This window comes from Neolamprologus multifasciatus, chromosome 3 (assembly GCF_963576455.1).
Source record: "Neolamprologus multifasciatus chromosome 3, fNeoMul1.2, whole genome shotgun sequence".
Lineage (NCBI taxonomy): Eukaryota > Metazoa > Chordata > Actinopteri > Cichliformes > Cichlidae > Neolamprologus > Neolamprologus multifasciatus.
This window is the reverse complement of record NC_140441.1, coordinates 36,899,126-36,920,917: the sequence shown is the minus strand read 5'-3', so window position 1 is coordinate 36,920,917 and position 21,792 is coordinate 36,899,126. Positions and strand designations below refer to the sequence as shown.

General features: G+C 41.2%; 1 protein-coding gene across 2 annotated transcripts; it reads left to right on the top strand.

Annotated features, from left to right (window-relative positions):
• Nucleotides 1–14,691: 14,691 nt before the first annotated feature.
• LOC146522954 (uncharacterized) lies at nt 14,692–21,185 on the top strand. Of its 2 annotated transcripts, none has more exons than XM_085142695.1 (7): nt 14,692–15,055; nt 18,051–18,178; nt 18,884–19,237; nt 19,703–19,795; nt 19,883–19,986; nt 20,074–20,615; nt 20,816–21,185. In XM_085142695.1, exons 2-6 carry the CDS (start codon nt 18,112–18,114, stop codon nt 20,122–20,124), a joined length of 669 nt encoding a protein of 222 aa, XP_084998821.1. In that variant the 5' UTR covers nt 14,692–15,055; nt 18,051–18,111; the 3' UTR covers nt 20,125–20,615; nt 20,816–21,185. The 2 variants fall into 2 exon arrangements, with proteins under 2 accessions (XP_084998821.1, XP_084998829.1); XM_085142703.1 differs by having other exon boundaries at nt 14,693–15,055; nt 20,077–20,615; nt 20,816–21,184.
• Nucleotides 21,186–21,792: the final 607 nt, after the last annotated feature.

Here is a 21,792-nt window from a genome sequence, read left to right as displayed (position 1 = left end):
TCGCGGCCCCCCTCGTGCGTGCGAACAGGCATCTCCGAAAACATTAGAGCACTTGTGCAAATATGTGATGTCTTGATAAATCGAGCAGATATTTGAAGTTTACACAGAAACATTCTGGCATGAAAATATCTTAAAAGTTTATTTTGTGACCCAGACAGAGTAATATTTCAAACTCCGCCACACCGTGTTTCTCCGCAACTGCCTCGTTTGAGTTTTGGACAAATGGATTCTGGGATATTGCATTTCGTCATTTCGAGCTGATTGGAGACCAAAACAGCCAATCAGATTTTTTTTGCATCCAAGTCTGTGATTGGCTGGTTTTGTGGCACAAATATAACGGTGTAGAGAAAGAGTTGAGCGGGCACGGGCAGAAATGTTGAGAGCGCAAGCAACACATTACGAGCAAGTGCAAATGCAAAAACTGAGCGAGAGGGGCTGCTATTGTGCGTGTGTGAATAATAGCAAACACTGAAATACATTTTCTGCACGCAGCAAAGAATTCTGTTCACTCAAATTCAGTTTTTCTTCGCTCAAAATAAATTTCTCCTCAAAATGCAACACTTGCGCCTGCAATTTTTTTTTTACGTGCGCTCAGAATAGTGGCACAAAAATAACGCCATATTCAGGGAGCTCTGTTTAGTTTTAGCAGCGGCAAACCTGCGCTGCGAGGAGGAGAGGAGGACGGCAGCAAAAAGGAAGAATATAAGAAAGTATTTTTCAAAGAAACCTGTAAGTCGCTTAAAGTCAAGTTCACTCATAAAATGTGTCCGTCACAATAACGTTCCAGGCTATACTAGGCTTTGGCCCACATCAGTCTAAAATTGTATGCAACCATGAATAACGTGTTTTGGAAACTAACTGCACAACAGGCAGCACTATTAGTTCTCTCAGTCTCAGAGCAGCATTTCTAATTTTGATTGAAACTGTCAGAGAAAACGGCAGCCTCGAGCAAGCCAGGATATTGGTTTACAGAGGCTGTTAAAATTATGTCTAACGTTAAAATGTTGGTGACACAATAATTTCATCCTAATGGTACTGACATATTCATAGGGTTAATTTTTGAGACAAAATATCATGAGGTAGTCACGATTTTGCAAATATCCACCTTGTAGTGCACAAATTATTTTAAAAATGCACTCACCCCACAAACATTACTGATGAGTCAAGATCTGCACAAATTGACAGAAACATTGAAGCAGCTACTCATTTTATTATTATTGTCATGTTTGTCCTATTTGTCAGGTGACAGAAGAACCAACACAAAGCTCAGAGAGTAATGGTGACACAAGATCACAGGTGAAGTTGGATGATGACTTGGTGGTTCGTGACTGTATTTGAAGCACATGTGTGACTGCATGTATTTGGAATGTCTCATTGTTATTTATCAGGTGACAGAGGTGAAGAGGCGAGGTCACAGGAGACTGACTGATGATTTGGTGCTGTAGATTAACTAGTTTTTTTTAAATACTAGTTAATACTAAATAATTATTAACAATTGTTAGGCTGCTGGTGTAAATTGTTTCATTAGTGTTTATTTGACAACGAATCTGAATTGACACGTCTCACTTTTTATATGGCATGAATCAATGTGTTATTTTATCAGGTAGCAATAAGTCCTAGTGCAGTCAGAGGGGAAGAGCCAGGGCCAAAGGTGAGGCACATCAAGCACAGAATAATAATTTTAATCTGAGGATAAAACGCAGGCTGGAAGAAGCTTCAGTGCTCTCAGAAGACTAAAAACATGACTAAGGTCAACAATGACTCAAATGAGATTATGCTGCTGTATGCCATGTCCACCAGGAGAGACTGGACAGTATAGATGTAAAACAAATATGCCAGCAGTTTATCTCAGCTAACGAGAGGAGCAGGCATGTGTTTGGCTCATCCACATAGTGGACATTGAGTTGTTGTGTGGGACACCAGTAGTCCATGTCTGTTGCTGTAACAGTAGTTCATGTTTAGAATAAAAAATCCCAGCTCACTGAGTTGATAGGAGCAATAGTGTGCCTAAAATGTTGCATAATTTTACTTTTTTAATTTTACTTTGTGGTAATCTTAGATGAGTAGTTTTATGGACAAAAACCAGCAGGTCATTCAGTGTTCCCTTAGTGCTAATGGGGCGATTGTGGCTCAATAGTTGGGAGTTCGCCTTGTAATCGGAAGGTTCGAGCCCCGGCTTGGACGGTCTCGGTCGTTGTGTCCTTGGGCAAGACACTTCACCCGTTGCCTACTGGTGGTGGTCAGAGGGCCTGGTGGCGCCAGTGTCTGGCAGCCTCACCTCTGTCAGTGCACCCCAGGGTGGCTGTGGCTGCAATGTAGCAACATCTCACTGATTCTGATCCGTCGGCGGTTCCGTGCTTTGTGTTTACGTCTTTGTGCAGAATCCGTGTTCCTGCTCTCATTTACTGTTTTAGCTGTTTGCTTTTATACAGTATTTTCAGCTGGGAACATTTCATTTGTTCAACATCAGCTTGATTTCAGCTGCTAAATCTAAAAGCACTTTGGCTCAGTAATAACTAAAACATCAGTGTATCCAGTGTTTGCACATCTCACTGCTTGGCTGGAGCAGGAGAGGCGTCCTTCAACCTGACAAAACAAGAAGCGATGAAACACACTTATCACCTGACCTAAATGATTTTATGATCAACTTATTCATTGCTAACATGTTTAAGAGCTATTCATTGTTAAAATATCTCTTGTTACATTAAAGTTACTGGTGTTAGTGTTCTGTTTCCTGAGTGTTTCCATCTGTGTTCACTTTATCTGCAGACATTTTATGTGTTACACAAGCACTCAATTCAAGCATATAAATCCAGAAAACTGTTCCAGTAATAAAGTAAACACACTGTTGAAAATAAGTGAACAGGATTCTTTTGACACTTAAGGTTTAAAGAAGTACAAAAATAAACGTAGCAAGGAAAAATTCAACTGGAAGAGAGCAGAGATCTAAGACCAGAGGAATGAGCTCTGTCGGTGCTTGTTCAGTGCTTTCTTTGTTTAGTAAACAAGGAAGGAGTTGCTTCTTCATTCCTAGTTCATTCCTTTTGGTGACGAAAAGGAATGAACTAAAAATAACAGAGTTATAAATAGCTCATAATGTTTCAGAAATGACATCACAATAGAGTGTCTCTCAGTGCAACACAGTTTTTCATGAATTCTGAACTCAACTCTCCAGTAATAAACCTGCTGTGCTATATTTAGACTCAAATAATATTTAAAGGTGCTGCTTAAATGGCACAAAATGTGCAAAATTGTGAATCTGAATCTTCTCTGCTGAGCTTTGAAAGACATAAAACTGAGTATCTGAGTGAGTTTTTATGTTCTTACCTCTGAAAGTATGAGATTTCACTTCCTGTTATTTTCAAATAATTCAAAAATAAGTATTTAAAATACATAAATTCCTAAATGTGTTTTCCTTCTTTAAAAGAGGCAAATTCTTTCCAAGTTCAGCTTTGTATCATCAACAACAATTTTAATAATAAATAAATAAAGCTGAGAACACAGCACTTTAATTCTGAGTTAAAAGTCAATAAATAAAAGGAGTTTAACAGGTTTTTTTAGAAACAGCCAATGAGATCCTCAGTGTGTTGTTGTTGTTTTAAACAACAGTAGTGATTAAAGTAGAAAATGAGAACAGTCCGGAGTCAAAGCTGAGCATTTCTGCCTCTTTTATTTTCCCCTTCAGTAAATACTTTAATATTATAATGTGGAGAAATAAGTGTATGCAGTGGCACGTGCTTGGAGTATTGTCACATGACCAGAGCTGTTTACTTCCTGGTCTTCGAGGAAGTGGATGTCGACGGCGAAGCTGCCAAAGAAAGGATGTTAAATTACACGGAGGGCAAATATTTTTGTTACAGGTGATTTTTATGGTGTCTGCAGTGATGTTATACTCACCTGTGATTACTTGAAGTTGTGTTTGCAGCAGAGTTTAGTGTTAACGGCCGCAGCTCGCGCACGAGCTTCCGCACACGATATAGTTAAGTAGTACAGACACATAAAACATGTTTGATTAGTTGATGGGCACCGAGTCTAAAAAGTGCTTAGTGGACACATGTCCAACACCAGTTTTATGTACTTTTCATTTGTTTATTATTGTGTAAAACTGTATGCTAAAGCGGAATGCTAATGGGATGTTCTGCCGTAGTGTGCTGTGCGGAGTGGTGTGTGGCGAGCCATTTGCACTGATACAACACCGTTGTTTCCATTCAGGTACATCATTTGTTGTTGCTGTTATTATATTGTATATTAGAAATTGTAATATTGCTGCAGTAATCGTGGCCAGTCTGCCGTAGCCATACGAGAGTGTGCTGTGTGGAGTGGTGTGTGGCGAGCCATTTGCACTGATACAACACTGTTGTTTCCATTCAGGAAATAAAGTGGCAACAATCGATCAGAGACTCCTTGTCTTTTTAAAAACAACACAACGCAGAGTCGAGGAGTGTGTTTGGGCCAAACTGTTGCAGCGGGATGAAGCAGAAACCGGTTACACTGGTGCCGTGACCCAAGCTCCTGCAATCTTGCGACCGCAACGGGGCCGTCTACTTCCTAGAAGGTGGAAAAGTCGCGGGAGACTGGTTTTTCTTAGTCTCGCCATTTGCTGCGTTCTTTAGAGACATCGGGGTGGGGCACTGTGCTTTCTTTTTTTTGGAAATAAAAAAGAAGAAAAAAAAAAAGAAAAAGGGAGAGACACATTGCTGAGCCATGGCAGATTTTCCCAGTTTTGGCAGGGGAAGGGGGGTAGTTGGTTTTACCCCTCTGCATTCATTTGGCAGAGGCAGATCAAGGTTGCTGACAGCCCCACTTTCATCCACACCTAAGCCTGTCCTTGCTGAGTTAAATGAAAACCCTATTGATGGGAACTGTGATGATCTACAAAATACTAGGTCAGAAACCAGTCCCACAAAAGAGAATCTTTATGCAGAGATTGCAACGCAAATTGGGTTTTCTATTGGGGAAAGCATTGCCTCTTGTCTTGAATCTTGGTTGGGCTCTGGAGTGGGAAACAGTGTTGTTGGGTCTGCCAATAATGTGTTATCAGAACCCTCACTATTGAATGTGATTGTAAAGTCTGATGTTAAAGAACCTGTGTGTTTTAGAGGGGATGGCTGTGATACATGCAGTGTTCAGGAATGGGAGGAAATGATGATGACTTTTTTTAAGAGAAGAGGGGTACTAGTTGCTGAACAAGCTGATGATGTGCTAAGTAAACTGCTGGGGAGGGCACGAGAAATAGTCAAGGTGGGCAAGCCAGGTAAGCCATCTGTGTGTCTTGAGAGGGGCCCAGAGCCCATTTTTGAGATCTTAAAGCAGCACTTCAGTGACACTGCATGTTCAAGCATGCTTTTAGCTGACTTTTATGCAACACTACCCAACTCAGGTGAAACACCGTTTGATTACTGGCTCAGGTTGAACAGAGCCATGGAGGTGACAGAAGACTGTCTGAAGAGACAAAATAAGTCCTTTGCATATCTGACAAAAGAGCTGACTGCTATGTTTATCCGTCACTGCCCAGACTCAGAACTGTCTCTTATTTTCAAGTGCAAGCCCCTGCAGCAGTGGAAGGTTGCTGATGTGCACGAGAAATTGCTGGAGCATGGCAAGGACCGGAAGTGCACCCCTCAGTTTAGTGCAGTCAGTGCCTTGAGTTTTCAGCAACAGGAGGTGAGTCCTAATGTGCAGCAGGCGACAGGCAACATTAAGTGTATTACACCATCACCAACCTCTACCCCAGCATCACTTACCGACATTCATGCAAAACCACCTACTGATCGTCTTGATCATGTGATAGCCCTGTTAGAGAAAGTCCTGGAGGGGCAGCCTCGACAAGCAAAACTGCCTGCTAAGGATGATGTAAGGGTCCCCCGGAGCCAAACACACAAAATTGTGCCTTGCGTGATTTGTGGTGACACTGAACACTCTACGTATCACCACTGTAGAGCCCATCAGCTGTGTTTCATCTGCCATGCTGGCGACCACACACGGGCTCAATGCCCCAGGGCCGTGTCTGTCAGAGTGAGGGGGCCTGAATCAGCCACCCAGCAGCTGGGAAACTAAATGGCCTACTTGTGGAGGGGGCAAGTGTTAGGCCTGAAATCGCCCCCAAAGAGGATGATTTTGATGATTTAGAATCTGTATTACACACTGTTTGTGAGGAGCGCCAGCTAGGCCGGAGACCCATTCTTCAGAACACACACAGACTAAAACAGCATGATGAGCTGTTCTATGAAAATGTGACCCTGGGTGGCAAAGTGTCTGTTAAAGCCATGCTTGACAGTGGCTCTATGGCCTGCACCCTCAGCACCAATATGATGCCCCAACTATTACATCATGCAGTGCTGCAGACCCCCACCTTGCAACCCACGGATGTCGTCCTGATTGGCTGTGGTGGTTCGAGGACCGTTCCATCAGGTGTGTGTGACATTACGGTGGAGATGTATGGCTGTAAAGTTGTTGTGCCAATGTTGGTGATTGCAGGGCAGAGTGAGGACCTCATTTTGGGCAGCAACCTAATGAGGTATCTGGGTAATTGCTTGAGGGAAGAGGGACATTTAGGAGAGGAATGCAGCAAGACCCTGAGTGCTGAAGAACAGCCTAATAAAAATCTGCTGAGTTCAATGTCAGGAGTGGTGGCCCCAGGGCATGTTGGTGATAAGATCGGAACTGTCAAGCAAAAGAGAGCTGTAACATTAGAGCCCTTGACAGAGCACCTTGTTTGGGGCAGGCTGCAGCTAATGAATAATGGAGAAGTGGGCAGTGCTGTAGTTGTAGAGCCCACCGGGTCAAGGTCTGGACCGAGGTCAGTTATGGTTGGGAGAACTGTAGCGCATCTAAACAGTGATGGGTGGCTCCTTGTGAAAGTGCTGAACCCCTTTGACAAGCCGATAACACTGAAACGGAACATGAAGTTGGCTGACGTGTCCCCCTGTGCAGCAGTGGAGAACTTCAGCCCCACTGGCTCCTACTTGCAACAGAACATGCAACAGTCTACTGGCTCAGCTTGGTGCCATGATGAGCAGAGTCTAGTCACTGATGTTTCCACTCTGCCAGATGATTCACCCTCACAGGAAGTGACAAGTGGTTGTAGCCCCTTACGTGCAGTGCTGCAAAATCTGGGGCTGTCTGATATCGACATTGACTCATGTGCAGTTTTGCTGGCTGGCAAAGACAAACTGGTTGGCCTTATAGCCCAGTTTAAGTCTATCTTCTCGAGAGACAAGCTGGATTGTGGCAAGGCTAACGGCTGCCTACATCGAATTCGATTGTGGACGACAAGCCATTCCGGTTGCCATGCCGACGTGTGCCGCCGACTCATTATGAAAAACTAAGACAGGCTCTGAATGACATGGAGGAACGGGAAATAATTCGGAAGTCTTGCAGTGAGTTTGCATCACCACTGGTCTTAGTTTGGAAGAAGTCCGGTGAGTTGAGAATCTGTAACGACTTTCGCTGGCTTAATGCTAGAACTGTCAAAGATGCTCACCCACTCCCACATCCGGCTGACACACTGGCTGCTTTGGGAGGGAACGGATTGTTCTCCACAATGGACTTGACTTCGGGTTATTATAATGTGGAGGTGCATGAGGAGGACCGTAAGTACACGGCATTTACGTCTCCATTTGGGTTGTACGAATATAATCTTATGCCACAAGGACTGTGCAACAGTCCGGCCACCTTCATGAGGTGAGGATGAGGATGATGCTAGGCATTTTTGGGGATCAGAACTTCCTCAGTGTGCTGTGTTATCTTGACGATGTTCTGGTTTTTGCCCCGACAGAAGAATTGGCACTGGAGCGCTTGCATATGGTGTTCCAGAGACTCCAGGTTCACAACCTTAAGTTGGCTCCAAAGAAGTGCCATTTTCTAAGACAGTTTGTGAAATTCCTGGGGCACATTGTAAATCCTGATGGGATACAGTCAGACCCTGACAAAATAGCATCCATTACATCCCTTGCAGAGGCAGACCTTATGGAAGAGGGATCGAGTGTCCCATCCCAACAGAAGGTCCGCTCATTTTTGGGGATGGTAATGTTCTACCAACAATTTATTGAGAACTGCTCATCCATCGCAAAACCTCTGTATCGGCTGACATCTGGGGATTAAGGCCCTCATGGTTCACGGTGAAAGCACCGGCTGGTGCGCACAAAGCTGTGTGAGGAGGACTGGACAGATAAATGCAGGGCAGCTTTCAATGAGCTGAAGCAGGCATTGTTGGATCGAGTGCTCCTGGCCCATCCTAATTTTGAGGAGCCCTTTTTGCTCTCTGTTGATGCCTCAAATCAGTGGATGTGCTTGTGGTCACAGACCACTTTACTAAGATGGCTCAGGCCATTCTATGCCCCAATCAGTCTGCTAAGGCGGTAGCACACCAACTCTGGCATAACTACTTCTGCATCTACGGCTTCCCAAAACGCCTTCACTCGGATCAGGGAGCTAATTTTGAGAGTGTGCTTATTGCCGAGCTATTGAATGTGGCAGGTGTCCAGAAGTCTCACACGACCCCATACCATCCGATGGGAAACGGCTCCTGCGAGAGGATGAACTGTACCTTGGGCAACATGATTCGTGCATTACCCCCGAGAGCCAAGCAAAGGTGGCCTGATGCACTGAAAGCTCTCACATTCGCCTATAACTGTAGAGTCCATGAGACAAATGGCTATGCGCCATTTCTGCTGATGTTTGGCAGAGTGCCAAGACTGCCGATTGATGTGATCTTTGGCTCTGTTATTGAGCACCAAGACATCATGAACTATGATCGATATGTCCAGACATTGAGGAGGGACCTCAAAGAGGCCATGGATTTGGCGCAGGAGGTGGCACGCAAAAATTTGAAGCGTCACACAGACCTCTACAACCGGAAGGTGCGGGGAGCCCCAGTAGCGATTGGTGATCGTGTCCTTTTGCCCAACAAAAAGGGACGTGGCAAAAGAAAACTTGCTGATCGCTGGGAGAGTGTTGTCTATACAGTTTTTGACAAAAATGATGAGAGTCACACCTTAAAGCTGATGGATGATTCCACGGGGCAAGTGAAAGTTGTGCATCGCAACCTGATAATGCCAGTGAACTTCCTCCCTCTCAGTGGTGCTTCAGTTCAAGATGATGGAGATGAGCTTTCTGAGTCTGGCTCGCTGATGGTTGGATGCGACAGAGAAGCTGTCTGCAACTCATCGGTGGGCACGGCTGAATACAGAACGAGAGCTTGGGTGTCTGACACACCGTCTGCAGTGTCCAGCGACTCGCTGATGACAGAGGTTACTCAACCAGAAGGCAGCATTGTAGATCAAGAGCTTGCCTGTACCAGTGTTCCCCCTGTTGACACTGAGGAGCAGGTAGATGCCACCTCTGGTGGTCAACATTCTGACCTGCTTATGTCTGTGGCCCCAGTTGCAGCCTCCTCTGTTTTGGAGTTGGCAGCCATTACTGACGGTGATCAGGACAATGAAGCTGCTATTGAGGGTCATGTCTCAGCCACAGTTGTTCTACCCAACGCAGACCCGACTGATGTTAGCGGGAAGGTGGGGACCCGTGCTAGATCGAGAGTGGGACGGTTACTTAAGCCTGTTTCCAGGTTGATTGAAATGATGCATCAGAAACCTGTTAAAGTTGAAATATTGTTGATAACTGTGTTCCGCTCTTAATTTTATTGCAATATAGGCGCTCTTTGCAGTGAGCTAATTTTATTTTGAAATTCGTTTTATTTTGAAAACCAGTTTTGGGAAGTGACAGGAAGTCAGCCATGTTTGTTTAGTTCCTAGTGGATCACATGTGGGGAATTTTGATCCAGCGACATCTGCCTTTTGTTTGTGCCATCGACACCACCATCTGTAAGTTTTTATTTGTATTGAATTGTAGGATTGTATTTTATGTATATTTTGTGAAAATATTTGCTGTAAATGAATACTTTAGTAGTTGTGTGCTAACTCTAATGGATGTGTATTGGAATCTAATTTTGTTGTGCTAATGATGCTAGGTTAATTTTAGCTATGTTATTTGTATTTCAGTTTTACTCCATGAGGAAATACTTACTAATTAAAAGGAGTTACATCCGCGCTACATCCTGACTTTGCGCGTTATTTCAAGTGGAGTTAGGCTACTGCTGAATTGTGTAGTGTACACACACAAGGAGAGCAGGATAAACTGTGAGTTGATTCTATTGTTGTTGAAGTGGGACTTTGATCTTTAGAATTGAAACTGATTATTTGTCGTTGATTTTTTAGTGTCAGAGTGGCGTACAGTTATGATGTGATGAAATATGTAACTGGCATATTTTGTTCTTTTTCTGGAAGGGGTCTGGCCAACTTCTTCTTCTATTTCCTTTGGGGATAGTCCTCTGACTGAATTTTCTTTGTGACTGTACGAGCTGGTATTACTGAACAGATTTATCACATGTTGATAGTTGTGGATTAGCTATTGGATTTATTTTTTTTTATCTTGTTTTTTTTTTTTTTTTGAGGATTATTGGGTTTTTGTCCTCTGTTTGTGTTATGGTGACTGTGGTGTACCTGTTTTTTTAAGGGTGTTTTTTTGTTTGTGGTGTTTGTTTATTTGAGTGTGCAAGTGGAATTCAGCAGGGGGGAATGTAACAGTGTTTATGTGGTATTATTCCACTTGCCACAAATGTCAGTGTCATGGGGAAACAGCGCCCCCCCCTCTCGGCGTGGCTGGTTAGGTGAGGCTGGCTGCAGTAATCGCTCCCAGTCTGCCGTAGCCATACGAGAGGTGAGTTGTATTGTTCCGCACACGGTATAGCTAAGTAGTACAGACACATAAAACATGAGTGTAATAAGTGCTTAGTGGACACATGTCCAACACCAGTTTTATGTACTTTTCATTTGTTTATTACTGTGTAAAACTGTATGCTAAAGCGGAATGCTAATGGGATGTTCTGCCGTAGTGTGCTGTGTAGAGTGGTGTGTGGCGAGCCATTTGCACTGATACAACACCGTTGTTTCCATTCAAGTACATCATTTGTTGTTGCTGTTATTTTATTGTATATTAGAAATTGTAATATTGCTGCAGTAATCGCGGCCAGTCTGCCGTAGCCATACGAGAGTGTGCTGTGTGGAGTGGTGTGTGGCGAGCCATTTGCACTGATACAACACCGTTGTTTCCATTCAGGAAATAAAGTGGCAACGAGCGATCAGAGACTCCTTGTCTTCTTAAAAACACAACACAACGCAGAGTCGAGGAGTCTGTTTGGGCCGAACTGTTGCAGCGGGATGGAGCAGAAACCGGTTACACCTGCTCGTATACAACGATGTAGGGTTTCCTCCCAGATGACCTTAAAAATATTCTGCAGTAGATCAAAAACAAAAGAAATCCATTAATCAACATATGAACATTACCTGATGCTGCTGAAGTGAAGCAGAGCAAAGCTACAGATGTTTTATTACAGACACAGCTAAGCATTTTGCTATTTTGTATAATTTTAAAAAGTTTAAATTTATTCAGTAGCCTTTTGAACGGACGTGCTGTCGGGTAAGACGACATCTCACTGATTCTGATCCGTCGGCGGTTCCGCGCTTTGTGTTTACGTCTTTGTGCAGAATCCGTGTTCCTGCTCTCATTTACTGTTTTAGCTGTTTGCTTTTATACAGTATTTTCAGCTGGGAACATTTCATTTGTTCAACATCAGCTTGATTTCAGCTGCTAAATCTAAAAGCACTTTGGCTCAGTAATAACTAAAACATCAGTGTATCCAGTGTTTGCACATCTCACTGCTTGGCTGGAGCAGGAGAGGCGTCCTTCAACCTGACAAAACAAGAAGCGATGAAACACACTTATCACCTGACCTAAATGATTTTATGATCAACTTATTCATTGCTAACATGTTTAAGAGCTATTCATTGTTAAAATATCTCTTGTTACATTAAAGTTACTGGTGTTAGTGTTCTGTTTCCTGAGTGTTTCCATCTGTGTTCACTTTATCTGCAAACATTTTATGTGTTACACAAGCGCTCAATTCAAGCATATAAATCTAGAAAACTGTTCCAGTAATAAAGTAAACACACTGCTGAAAATAAGTGAACAGGATTCTTTTGACACTTAAGGTTTAAAGAGATACAAAAATGAACGTAGCAAGGAAAAATTCAACTGGAAGAGAGCACAGATCTAAGACCAGAGGAATGAGCTCTGTCGGTGTTTGTTCAGTGTTTTCTTTGTTTAGTAAACAAGGAAGGAGTTACTTCTTCATTCCTAGGTCATTCCTTTTGGTGACGAAAAGGAATGAACCAAAAATAACAGAGTTATAAATAGCTCATAATGTTTCAGAAATTACATCACAATAGAGTGTCTCTCAGTGCAACACAGTATTCCCCGACTTCTGAACTCAACTCTCCAGTAATAAACCTGCTGTGTTATATTTAGACTCAAATAATATTTAAAGGTGCTGCTTAAATGGCACAAAATGTGCAAAAGTGTGAATCTGAATCTTCTCTGCTGAGCTTTGAAATACATAAAACTGAGTATCTGAGTGAGTTTTTATGTTCTTACCTCTGAAAGTACGAGGTTTCACTTCCTGTGTGGCGGTAATGTCAGTGTACGAGACAGCGGGGTTCATTTTATCTGCAATACAGAACAGTTCACATGTTACACAACAGCTGGACTCAAATCCACATAAGTGTGTTTCATGAACATAAAACTGTCATCACTGTGTCTGCTCTCTAAACATAACAGTGTTATATTCACAATTGAGTAATCTATATATAAGTATTTTTGTAGAGTAAGAGATTAAAAAATGTGTCAATGTGAATTGTAGAGTCATGGCTCGGGCTGACGGTAGATAGCTGAATGAATTTGAGGCGACATATAATTCTTAACTTGTTTAATTTTAGGTGCTCACCACCAAAAGATTGTTACAACAATCTGAGGGAGATTAAACCTGGTTACCTGGTTATCTGTGCTCTGAATTGTATCATGCTGCTGATCTTCTTTCGGGTCATTTGAGTTTTTCAGCATTCCTTAGTGTGTTTTTCTTCTTATTACCTGTTGACATCTTGCTTTGATTTTCCGTGAACAATGTAACAGCACCATCCCTCAAATGTGTGCTATGTGCAGATGTTGATTCCAGCTGTTCCTCAGCTTCAAAGAACCTTCATTGTGCTGCAATGTGTGAACTGTAACAAATCAGTATTTTAATGAGTTTAGTAAAAGTGATTGTTTTTCTTATTATTATGTGAGATACGTCAGCATCTCAATACAGACTCAAACCAGCAACCTGCAGTTTATAACTCAGCTGATCATGTCCCACCCAAGTTACCCACCTTGGTTTGGCAAAGTAGATCCAGCCCTGCTGAAGCTTTTCAACCACATCTGTGCGCTCAAACCGATGACATATTTAAAGGGTTTTAAACATTTCAAGGCAGGAGCCCAAAAAGATATCAGCAGGGACATTTACAAGATCGACCAGCTGATAAACAATGAATCCAATGACAAAATGATCCATTTGAAATAAAAACAAGAAAAAAACAGAATAGCTGATCCTCATGTATTTATGGAAAGATGGAACCTTTGACAGGCTATTTGCACGGAAACACAACAAGCACAGCTGTTACAGTAGATCGACATCCCCCACCTGCAGGAACATCCTGTTTTCTTTATTTGATTCCTGACAAAAGGTTTTTACACTGTACACTCTACATGTGTGATTTTGTTTACCAAAAGAAAAATGATGGGATGTTTTTATGGCACGTTAGTTCAAATCCATACGTAAAAAAGAAAAAAAAGGAAAAAAAAAAAATCACATTTTATGATAAAAAAAATATCACTTTTATTTCTGAATGTTGATCCATATTATTTGGAACTGAGACAAACATCTATAAGTATTTTTACATACATTTGTAAGGTTGTATTAGTTAAAAAATGTGATTGTCTGCAAAACAAGGATAAATATTTATTACATTTTATTTTGTAAAATAAACATTGGAAACTTTGTTACACTAATAATCATGTTTTATATTTATAATAATCCTGAAATTGTCTGGAGGGGAGAGAGACGGGCAACATTCAGAAGTTGTTTTTAAATCACAGATACTGACACATTTGTGTGTTTGCTTACTTGTTTGCTTGTGTAAAACTGCAAAACTGAATCATGACATTTATCGGCTACTGTTCCTGAATTACAAGATGGGGCGATTGATTGATTTTACTTCCTTGTATACTGAGGAGTTGGAGACAAAGTCAGAGAGGCAGGGTTGAGATATGCAGAGGAGAGATGCTGAAGATGGAGAGCAAGAAAAGAGAAGGACCATAGAGTAGATTCATGGATGTAGTGAAAGGTATGCAGGGGGTCTAGATTTTACCACTGGAGTGTAAATAAATAAACAACAAACAGAAATATTGAAGACGTTGCTTTGGCATCTTATAATCTCTGTTTTTTTCTGTTTCTCTTACATTTTACTTCCTAATAAAATATGAGAATGTTCAAAATATCAACATTTAGAATGATATCACAGTTAATTCTAGATGCAACGCAATGCTACTTCACTGGTGATTACAACACAGCGTCAGTCATGTTTCATGACACGAGGCACAAACTCAATAAACCTCAGTCCCGGAGCCGCAAACCGGAGTTGTGGGATTTTATACACTGGATAAACTAAAAGAGATCTGGGAGTGTTGTTGTTGTGTCGTCATGACGACACCATGGAAAAAATTACGCATGACGTCTTAATAAGCGTCTCCCTGACAGCCACTCAGCAGTCGGTCGAGAAGTGGAGGAAGTCCGAGTCACCCTGTCAGTCTCTGCACTTGTTATGACCCGGTTCAGCTCGTCTTCTTACACTTTTCCACTCTGGACTTTAATCTTAATAGCAACTGTTCAAGGTAAACTTTAAGCTGAAAGCAGAGATTAACTTTAGTGGGTACGCAAAAAAGCGTAAAACGTGATTCTCCGACGCTTTGCTGTTAAGTTTTGGGAGTTTATATTCCTAAAACACATGAAATGTGATTGTTTGTTCGGACAGTAAATATTAAATATTTCCCGAAACTATGACTGTCGTGTCTGCAAGTTCATGTTCAAGGAGTGGGTGAAATAATCGCTGGTTTGTCACAGCAGGTAAGTCCAGAGTTAAACTATTCTCAGCTATGCTGCAAAATATTACTGCCGCCTTTAACTTCTAATAGCAAACTTGATATTATACGATTAATGTTTAGCTCATTTTGTCTGACTGAAGCATTTTTTTCTCTGCTGAGAGGCCGAGAATTCATCTATGAACTATTTATGCAAATTATAGTATAAAATGAGGAGTTATGCTGTTGCTCTTGCATTGGTATCTCAGACTGGTTTATACCGAGCCCGTTCTCGCTCCCGTGGCGTTCCTGAGGAACGCGAAAGGTGAGCTTCCGCGTTCGCATGGTACGCGCCGGGTTATGGATGAAACCGCGGTAGACGTCCCAGCCCTGTATCGCAGCCCTAAACCTAACCTTATCCCTAACCTTAACCTCCTAGGACCTGGTGTCCACATATGTGGACATCACATTTTGGGTTATTTAGACCAAAATACTCAATTCTTCTCTACAAGGGCCTGATATCCACTTACATGACATTATACTGCTACTGTTCTATCAAAATTTTAAACTAAAATCCTCATATGTGGCTCTTATTTTTCATAAAAACAAAAATAAGGTAAAGAAAAAAATCTGGTAATTCTTTGTTTTTACATTCATCGGGCCCCAATCAGCCCAAATATCAAAGAGAAATTAAAAATGTATGCCGTGTGTCGGATTATAATATTATTTTATGCCATGTTAGACCCCTAATTAAAGATTGTGAATTATTATGTAGTTTTAGTTTGCATTATTCTCCTGAATTAGAAGAAGGTGATAACTATTACATTTGGTAAACTGATTTGCATTACATCAGACTGCTGATTTATTGTGAATGAATGATATTGTTTTATGATGCATTATACTGCTGAGTTAGAAGAAATACTGTTCGCAGAAAGTCATCGCCTTATTTGTCTGGTTAGAAGAGAACAGAGCATACTGGAGAGGTTTTCTGCCCCATCTCAGCAGGAGCAGATAAACAGGGAGCCAAGGTCGTAGCTTAGGCGCTGTGTGAGAGAAAGAATGTGAATGTTTAGGCTTTTATGATTAGGTGGGGGCCACTAGAGGCTATAAGAGTTTGATCAATGTGTAACGGAGCGAAGGTGAAGTTTTTCACAGTGTTTGTTAAAGGAGGGGAAACCTTCCTCCAAAACGCACAGAGCAGTGGAGCCGCCAAGGGAAAGCACACGAATTTAAAACTGTAAAATTAAAATATAATTTGTTATATTTAAATAGTTAAAAATGTAAAATGAATTAAAACAACCCTGGCCAGGGGACAACACAATAAAAATCAATAAAACACAACATTAAAAGTCCGGTGGCGTCCGCCACGATATAAGAGTCATTAAGCGCCTTGAGGCGACATTTGTTGTGATTTGGCGCTATATAAATAAAATTGAATTGAATTAAGAATTAAAAATCCAGCGGAGCGGTGCAGGAGGGGAACCCGGCGGCGTCCACGCCTTCCTCTCCACGTTCTGCGCCCCGGTGCGCTAAAAGAGGGAGGCAGCGGCAGTTACTACTCTTTTAGGCAGCTTTCATTCATTAAAAGGGGAAAGTCAAGAGACTTACCCCGGGTGGGCAGAGCTCTTAACTCTGCCCGCCGCTTCTTTGTAACTGCCAATCGGCACCGGCCCGTCTTGTCGCCTCCAATTCCCTGCAGACGCATACTCTGGCCTCCTGTTACTACAGCAGTCGGACCGCTCGCGCTGCGTCTCTGGTATCCTCCTCCCCCGTGACACCAAGCTCCACCAGCCTTATGTGTCACTGAGCACTCTGTAAATTACCACTCCCGTTCCTCTCAGGTGTGTCAAATTAGTAAAAAGGGGGAAAAGGGCGGAGTCTCTCCAGGACGAATTGACGGATGCAGCCAAAACATGCAGCATAAATAAAAACACTCCACAAGATACAACCAAAACATGCAATATAAAAAAATAAATAAGCAGTAATAAGTGAAATAATGTTTTCCCAAGTGATTTTAAGGGAAAGAGCAAACATGTGTAGATTGAGTCCAAACGGTTCTCATATGTCCTCAGTTTTCCGACGTCGCCATGTAGGACCGTGTTGGGTGCCCGAAAACGTAATATGTTGACGATTTGTCACCTAGCGTAAAATGTTACGCTTTCTGTACTGATCTGATGCCATGCAGCAGCTCACCTGTGTTGTAGTGTGCAGTGTTTACCTGAAGAACAGAAATGCTTTTACAAACTGATCAGACCGGAGCGTCTGGTTTGACTCAGTGTCATACTGCCTCCGCCTCAGCTCCAGCAAACTCACATAATCTTGAACAAGCTGAACTATAAATTATTGATGCATGCCTCAGTCTTCACTGCTGTTTTGGTGCTTGTAACTTTTCTGTTCTAGAGATAAATATCTATAGAGACGTTACTGGATTCAACTGAAATCCAACCATTTGTTTAAGCTTTTCCCACTAATGTGTTTATCAGAGATGAAGACGTCAGCTGCTCCTGCAAACACAGCTGGTAAAATCTTCACTGCTGGAAAACAGTGATGATGTTTCCATGTAACAGAGGTTCAGTCAGTTTCTTACACAGAATTTCATTTAGAAAAAAAAAACCTTTGTTTATTTTTAATACATCAACATGTGATTTATGTCTAATTTTGCCAGATTTGACCACACTTCCCTTTTCAGAATAAATAAAAGCAGATTTATGATGGTTTGTGGGGATTTCTAAAGCATGTTCCTGTAAATTATCTCTGTATGCTCCTCACTGATGTTCTCACTGTGTTGTATTTTTCTGATTTCGGTTTAGCTAGAATAAGTTTTTAGAGATATTTAGGTGTTGCTAAATAAATCTCTTAAATCTAGTAGATTTCTGTTGGTGTAGATGTTGCTCTCAGCCACCAGCTAACATTAGTAGTTGGTCAGTATCGTAGCTGCTGAACTAAATTTTATTTGTCATGTCGTCTTGTAGTAAAAGTGTAAATATAAACTGAGCAGCATGTCTGTGTGTTGAGATGTAACAGTTATATTTTTGTCGCAGCCTGAATGTGAAGATGAGGAAGAAGATCTGGATCTCCACAGACTGTTAAGAAGATGACATCATGGATTTCATGCCTTTCCTTGTGGGCCCACTGTGGACTTCAATTCTTTACTTGGATTTTGTTAAAGGTAAATAACGTTTCTATTACGTTCTAGTTCATTAGTATTGCACAGACTCTGTGTTTACCTTATTTACTGTATTTCCATGAATGTTGGCACACATTTCAATAAATCACTGCATCCATTTCACATTTTCCTACAAAGAATTGAAAGCAATGAAACGCAGCTCAATACTTCCACAGCTTTGTATTCACTCTTTGTATTGCTCTTCTTTGCAGAATGTGTTTATACGTGTTTCCCCACACTTACACAATATATCATATATGGAAGTATAATGGGACAATACATTATATAAACACATATATAATGTTTGATAATACTGTTTGATATATGAGAGCCTTAATTTAACAGAGTATTGTGAGAGACTTTCATATTTTGCCTTTCATATATAAGTAATGTGGGGAATGCAGAATAGTTTATGCTTGCTCAGGGAAGCTTATTTCAGATAATCTAATTCAATGCTATTTATTGTCAGTTTACTATTGGTCGAATATGTGTGATTCCCAAATATTATCAATTTTGTTTGTAATAAGTGTCAATGTTGATTTATTATAGTCAAACCAAGTTTGTATCAGCAAACAACATTATTTTCAATGTCTTTGAAATTTCACATATATGTCAGTAATGTACAATATGGACAGGCATGTGTCAGGAAAAAAAGTTCTGATGTTGTCTAAAGTTGTGAGTGTGTCTGCTCCTCTGTCTCCTCAACAGGATCATTTGTAGTGGATGTGACACAGAGCTCCTATCAGGCAGAGGAGAACCACAACATCACACTGGAGTGGACGTTCACCACCAAACCTGACACGTCCATCTCAACACTGAAGATCCTCTGTAGCCTGATAACTGATCAAAAACCCTCAACTCTGTATTATCTTCGTGATGGTGTCGAGTTCTCAGAGGACAAAGAGTTTTCAGGACGAGTCCAGAGTGACAAAGACGCCCTCAGAGACGGACGAATCAGACTCCAGCTGTCCAGACTCAGGACTGAGGACTCGGGTCTGTACCTGTGTGAGGTGGACACAGGTTATGGCCGCGGCTACAACAGCTGCAGAGTCACCGTCTCTGGTAAGATGATTCATTTATACACATGTGATCACTGTGATCTTAGTCTGGAACCTGAGATAAGAATGTACTTACAAATCTAACATCAAACAAGAGAAGATTTTTGGTCTTTTTGATAGTTTCCACAGCTGTCGTGGATGTTTGTTTGTTTGTTTGTTTGTTTGTTTGTTTGTTTGTTTGTTTGTTTGTTTGTTTGTTTGTTTGTTTGTTTGTTTGTTTGTTTGTTTGTTTGTTTGTTTGTTTGTTTGTTTGTTTTCTACAGACATACATATAGTTGTGTTCAGAAGTTTTACACACACATCATCACAGACTTGAAATTGATGGTAATTTTGAGCTTTTAATTGTTTCTTTGAACTCAACAGCATTCGTCTTTATATTATATTTAGTCTTATATATATATTGCTTATATATAGTCTTTATATTTTGTATCAACCGATTATGACTCAAATTATTTTTGTGGTTTTCTAGATGCAAACGTCACTAAATCCTCGACAATGAAGATGCCACTGCTTTCCAGAAGCCTCCAAACTCCAGATCCTCAGGACACAACTCCAACAAATGGTGAGAAAACAGTCCAACTTTTCTCTGCATCATCCCTGTTTGGGGTTTTGTGTATTTGTGGTGACCTTCTTGTCTTTTCTACTTCAGAAGGTCGATTCAGGGTCGCTGTGGTTCTTCTCATTGCTTTTATATCGGCTGTAGCTGTTGCTGGTCTTACTGTATATTTTTGCTGCCATCATCAGCATCAAACTGTAAGTAAGAGAGAAACAAACAAATAAACACAAACATGTTGTTGCTTCTTGTGTTGTCAGACTGACTCATTATTCTCCTTCTTTCAGCAGAAGCATCCAGAGGAGGATGAGACAGAAACAGAACCACTGCCAGTCTAGCTGCCTTGCTCAAAGGAACATTCGTGTGAACGAAGCTGAGCGTGTTAGAGATATACCTTTGCTTGATCTTTAGTCATGTTGGGGATTTAAACCAGCAACCGCAGGGACACACTCTGGACGCTAAAATCTCGTGGAGAGACTGAGCTGAATCCCAGAATCCTCCGAACTTCAAGAAACTGTGAGAAAATGGTCCAACCTTTCTCTGCATCATTTCTGTTTTTGCGTTAAAATTGATCTTTTTGAGGGGGGGGGGGGGGTATTTACTGAGTCATTATTCTACTTTTTTCAACAGAAGCTTCCAATAGAAGACAATTTGTCTGGATTTATTTTCTTGTTCATCCTTAATGTGTGAAGTTCCCTTTTTGATTTTGCTTGTCTGTACAACCTTTGTTGTGCCATCAGTGGTGTCATCACATAATACGTTTTTATTACTATTGTTGTATGTTATGTATTTATTGTTTTTATTTATGTCTTTTTGCAGTTAAAATCTTGTTTTTGTTACACTGAATGAAAGTTCTGTTTGTAGTTTTTGTACATATGTTGTGTTTCAGGGATATTAAAATGCACTACAAGCTTATTCAGCTGCCTTTATTATTCTTAAAGTGAAAACATCAACTGAAAGTCAAATTATATGTATTATTTATTGAATAAAACAAAAGATAAATCCCAGCTGGGCTCTTTCTGTGTGGAGCTTTCATGATCTCCGGCTTCCTCTTTGAAGACGTGCTTCTTACATTCATGAGTTATTCTAAATTGTAGGTGAGTTGGCTAAAGTGTTTGAAGTGTTCACAGTAAAGTGCTGCATGAACATAAACTTGTTGTTAGAAACACTTTGAGTATATAAATTAAATCATTTCAAACCTTTAAAAGTGCTCTGATATTTCGATGTTTACGGCATTTATGAAACTTAAAAGTTGGCTCTGAAAGACTTACATGTTTGTGTTTTCCTCCTTCATAAGCTAAGCACCACTAAAAATTAGTAAGATGAAGAAACAGTGATTGTTACTCTTTTACATAAGAATAAAGGAGACCATTAATGCAACAGGAACTATATATTGCCTCGTGTGTTTTCTGTTGCCTTCTCTTTCAGACACCTGTGTTTATTTTGTCAACCCTTTTTCATTCAGATTTTTTTTTTGGCTTTCTGGACTCTGGGAGTTTTTTGGGGGGATATAAAGTATCTGAATCAGTATTTCTGATTCTGAATATTGGGAGCGGGACCACGCCTCCAAACAATTTCCTTCCGGTTCTCATCTGTATAGGTTCCCCCAGTCCTACAAGTTGTTCGTTCTCATTCATGTGCCCCACCCTCCTTCCCCTTTTCAATTCTTTAACTTCTTCACTTCTATTTAATACAGGGGTGTAACTCCAGGCCTCGAGGGCTGGTGTCCTGCAGGTTTTAGATGTGTCCTTCATCCAACACAGCTGATTTAAATGGCTAAATTACCTCCTCAACATGTCTTGTAGTTCTCCAGAGGCCTCGTAATGAACTAATCATTTGATTCAGGTGTGTTGTGTTACCCCAGGGTGAAATGTAAAACCTGCAGGACACCGGCCCTCGAGGCCTGGAGTTCCCCACTCCTGATTTAGTACATGGGAATCTGCCAGACCCGGGAGCCCTGCCAATCCTCTTTGAGGCCTTTCCAAAATTGTTGCTCAATTCATGGC